The sequence below is a fragment of the Alosa alosa genome, chromosome 22 (genome assembly GCF_017589495.1).
Source record: "Alosa alosa isolate M-15738 ecotype Scorff River chromosome 22, AALO_Geno_1.1, whole genome shotgun sequence".
Taxonomy (NCBI): domain Eukaryota; kingdom Metazoa; phylum Chordata; class Actinopteri; order Clupeiformes; family Clupeidae; genus Alosa; species Alosa alosa.
In genome coordinates, this window is record NC_063210.1 from 18,965,285 (window position 1) to 18,970,284 (window position 5,000).

The 5,000-nt window shown below is 39.2% G+C and overlaps 1 protein-coding gene across 2 annotated transcripts in view; it reads left to right on the forward strand.

Moving 5' to 3' along the window:
- Positions 1-5,000, forward strand: part of LOC125287747 (rho GTPase-activating protein 44-like) — an 85,847-nt gene that overhangs the window by 64,487 nt on the left and 16,360 nt on the right. For both annotated transcript variants that reach the window (XM_048233747.1, XM_048233748.1), the window contains exons 12-13: positions 709-790; positions 1,098-1,178. In XM_048233747.1, the coding sequence (XP_048089704.1) occupies positions 709-790; positions 1,098-1,178 (163 nt within the window). The remainder of the gene's footprint in view (positions 1-708; positions 791-1,097; positions 1,179-5,000) is intronic.

Consider the following 5,000-nt stretch of genomic DNA (forward strand, 5'->3'; position numbering starts at 1 on the left):
ACGGCTAATCGCTGACACAATGAGAGCTACTGTTAGGGATGGAGTTTGGCACAAACATCACCAGCACATCAGTGACTCCGATTCAAAAACAGCATTGTGACAGATCTGGCACAATTGGGGCAACTCTTACAGTATCTTGTGTTTTCTTTTTTTTTTTTTTTTTTTTTTTTTTTTTTCTGTCTTCTGACTCATTCGTCACTGATATGTGACCCAGTATCCACCCCCCTCTTCAGAGGGCTTTTATTATGACACAGCTGTTGGGGGTTTTAATTCCAGACCAGAATTAGTGTTGTCATTAATGACAATGCTTGTAGGGCTCATTATAATGTCTCTGTAATGGTCTTTTACCGGAAGCTTTTATGCTTTGCCCTAAAAAGCATTGGCCAGTATTGGTCATTTGGAGGCGTTACAAGTCTCCATTTTATTAGCTTAGATATTCTGTTCTGGTGTTGTTGACGCCAAGTTTGTCACTGCCAACCTCGATTGCAGGAGAATCAGCCACAACCTTTTTCTTCAACTTATTTGTGATGTTGCTGTTAATGATGCCTGTTTATGCTTGTGTATTTCTTGGTGTTTATTTATTTGTGTACATAACAACAAATATGTATTTTGGGGTAGTCTTAACATAGTGGTAGTGTTGGCGCCCCGCACCACAAACAGGCTTTGTTTGTTTATCTCACTTTGTTTATTTGTTTGTTTATCTCAAAGGTGCTCTAAAATCATACCTCAGAGAGCTGCCAGAGCCACTGATGACCTTTGAACTCTATGAGGAATGGATTCAGGCGTCCAAGTTAGTATGGCTTTCCCACTCACATAGACACTCAATAGAATAGCGAAGTGTATCAGCCCGTCTGACAAAACGTCTGACCATCACATTTTGTTTTTGTTAGCAATGGCATTTGTTAATGCAAAACTAACACAGATTGGGGCATGAACTTCAGCTACAAATAATACTCATTAAAAATCTGTACAGTATGTGATGCAACATATCTCAAGATTGTCAGTTTCAGTTATGTTACCCCCCTCTCTCTGTCTCTCACACTCTCTATCTCTCTCTCTCTCTCTCTGTCTCTCTCTCTCTTTCTCTCTCTCTCTAGCATCCAAGACCAGGATAAGAGGCTGCAGGCTTTGCTGTCTGCCTGTGAGAAACTGCCCAAGGCCAATAGTAACAACTTCAAGTGAGTTGTTGATAGAGCCAAGAAATCATGCTTCTGTCCACCTTTCTTCCTTCTCTCTCTTTCCTTCATTCTTTGTATCTTCCTCTCCCCCTGTTTCCCTCTATTCCTCTCCTCTCACTGTTTTCTTTCCTTTCTCTCTCCTCTCCTCCTCTCCTCTCCATCCTCACTCTCTCTCCTCCTGTCCTCCTCTTCCTGTTCTCCACCTTTCTTCCTCTTCCCCCCTTCCTCTTCTCCCCCTCCTCCTCTCATCTCTTGGTCTCCTCCTCTTCTTCTCTCCACCTCCCATTCTGATCTAGAGCGCAAGTGTTTCATCCATGTGTTTTATACATCCATTATAACGTCTATATAGAGCGCAAGTGTTTCATCCATGTGTTTTATACATCCACCTCCCATTCTGATCTAGAGCGCAAGTGTTTCATCCATGTGTTTTATACATCCATTATAACGTCTATATAGAGCGCAAGTGTTTCATCCATGTGTTTTATACATCCATTATAACGTCTATATAGAGCGCAAGTGTTTCATCCATGTGTTTTATACATCCATTTTAACGTCTATATAGAGCGCAAGTGTTTCATCCATGTGTTTTATACATCCATTATAATGTCTATATAGAGCGCAAGTGTTTCATCCATAGACTGTATATATAGAACTGGACAGTGTGCCGTCTGTTAAGAGTGATGTGAGCGTTAGTCCAGAGCCCCCTGGTGGCTGGCTGCAGTACAATGTGTAACTCCGCCCATCCCCATGTATTTCAATGGCCAAGTAGCCAACTTTCCGTGTCACTTTTCTCACCTAAAACTATTTTTGTATCAACAACTTTTTATTCGAAAAAATAGTTTTCAAGATGCTTCAATACACACAATTTTTCTTTTCTTGCTGAAATATTTTTTTTTTATGTTATATTAACAAATCTAAAAAGGGCGTGTTTACACCTATGATTGACAGCTGGCTGGCTGCAGACACGACGCTTTGTCCATTATGTTTTACCGTCTAGGCTGCAGACACTACCACGCCATCGCTCACTTATTTTAACGACACCTGATTTCGACACATAATCTAACCTAAATAAGTGTTGCTGTCATTATCATTAGGCTATATCTTATCACAGTCTGACTAAATACATATTGATAGTCATACATTGTGTAGTTGTTTGTAAGAGACATCGTTGTTAGTTGTTACAGATTCTTTGTGAAAAAGATATGTGCTGTTCTTTTTCGTAGATGCTAAGTATATTAGCTCATAGCATGCTACATCATGCTAGCATTAGCCAGTTGATAGGTAAAGTAAAAGGGCTCTGCTATATTGATCCCAAGTGACGTTAGCCATAGTCCCCATAATTTACAGTCCTACTTGTTTCAAATGGTTTAACGTGAACCAGTGATTGCCGCCATCATCGTTTGCAACTTCATTTGAATACACTTTGTCACTGGAGAAGGCGATGTTAAGTTTCATTAACGTTAACTCTTGCTTAGTTTTGCGAATGGCAATAAACGCCACCTAGCCTGCTAGGGTCGACAACCTCGGTATGCCCATTTATGAATCAGCCCGACAAATAACTTTACTTGTGTTTTTAGTGAACACATTATTGGACCATAGCTTAACGTGAGGTAGGATTCAAAGTTACAAATTGACAATTTGCTTAGTATGCTCATAACAGCGTATCTGAAAATGCTGAGTTAAGGTATCGTTGTTACCTGCGATTGCACTGCTGGAGAAGCATTTTGCATTGGTATGATTTGATCAGGTATTCCCAGTGATGTAAAATCCCTCCCATAGACGTATCCCATTTCAAAATAATACGTCTAAATTGAAAACTGTGACAACTCATTGATAGGCTCTCTCAATATGTCTGTAATCGTATGCCTCTACCACAGGCTTGCTAGTCTTTCACCAGAGAGGGTGCTCCATTATAAATAAAAAATGTAATGCTGCAGCCTTCATGTCAGCTGTAAAAATATGAGAACATGGACCTACTACATCAGGATACTCTGTAAACATTTTACACATAATCAGGAAGCTACTTTGCTGTTCAGTGTGTGATGTGTTTAAAGTGGTACTATGTTTAAAGAAACATTTTTATTCTTTGTTTCAAGTGCATAAGAAAATACCACATTATGATGATGATGGTTATGGTTACCCTTAACAAATACAAAACAATATAATACTTAAAACAGGGATCAATCAATAGCCTAATGAAATAAACAATGAGGGGGGAAAGCAATAATAAATAATAATGCCCATTCAATCAATAATATCAAAAACATGGTAAGACTACATTAAAGAGAATATCTATAATAAAAAAATCAAAAAAAAAAATCAAACCATAATGTATAAGAAGTGCTTAAAAGACAAGAACGAAGAGCACTGGGCAACTCATTCCACCAACATGGAACCACTGAGGAAAAGAGTCTTGAATTTGACCTAGCGTTTAAGACTGAAGCTCATCAGAAGACCGCAGTAGGCGGTTGGGGATGTATATCTTGATCATTGAATTAAAATAACAAGGAGCAGATCCAGTCAGTGTCCTATAGGCCAAAGTGAGAGATTTAAATTTAATTCTGGCTACTGTAGGGAGCCAATGGAGAGTAACTAGGAGAGGAGTTACGATGTGTCCTCTTTGGCTGATTGAAGACCAGTCATGTTACAGCATTCTGAATGATATATCACACAAAAGAAATTAAAAAAAAACATTCAATATTGATTTAGTATCAACAAATAATTATTATTTTAGTAACGTCTACATCTTTGTGTAGGCTACAGTTAAATACTAAGCAATGGCCTCTGACTTAAATACCAAGGCAGTTAAATGACCGTGGTATGGTATAGTCTACGTGATACACAGGACTACACAGTAAACCCATTTAAAAAGCATAATCATCTCAGTATACCCATTTAAAATAGGCAAGGATACGTATTTAATAACATTTGGGGTTGCTCACAGTATACCCACCACTACAACTAACTAACTAGACTACACCACTGGTTAAATAGCATTGCAATTTACAATTTGTGTGAATTCAGGGCATACAGAAAGTTGAAGTTTGGGTGACATCAATAAAGAAAATAGAAACAAAGGGATGTGTACAGACTCAAGTATGAATGATGTCACATTAACAGAAGGTTCAGAGCAGCGGCAGACTTTTCTTGGTGCCACGCAAGTTATTGAAAGTCATGTGTTTTCAGAACGTAGTGGTGCTGTGCCATGTCCCATGTATAAGGGGCTTCATGTTGATCCAGTGACGGTGGGTGATGATGTCAGGGAGATGGATGTCAGGGGACTTGGAGAAAGGGGGAGGACATGCCACCTCAGACCACTCCAGCCAAACCACTTCACGTAGGCATTCCCTTGCTTGCAGACTAATGTAGATCATGGAGACCACCTTGCCGCCACCTCCAGTACATTCAGCCATCACCCATATCTTACCTGCAAAAAGGAAAGTTACAATAAAGTTAGTCAGACAATTTTACAACATTACAAAGCATCTAATCAGGCACTCAACACCACTAGTAATACCAATTAATTAAATATGTGTGTGCAATAAACTTTACAGCCTACCTAATGTTAACTACACATTTAAATATGCGGTGTGAATGTTATTAACTTGCGTCAGCTTGAAAAATAACGTTATCAGTATGACTGATCATGGACGTTAGATGACAAACTAAGGTCTTTCTCAAATGTTCACCGATATCCCTGGGAAGTGACTGGTTATTGGCGTAGTGTTTAATGCAGGCGTTTCATTTATCGACCATTCATGCGGTCTACAACTACCGACCTACCGATCTATTTTGTTTTACAGTCTATGCTACCGACCTACC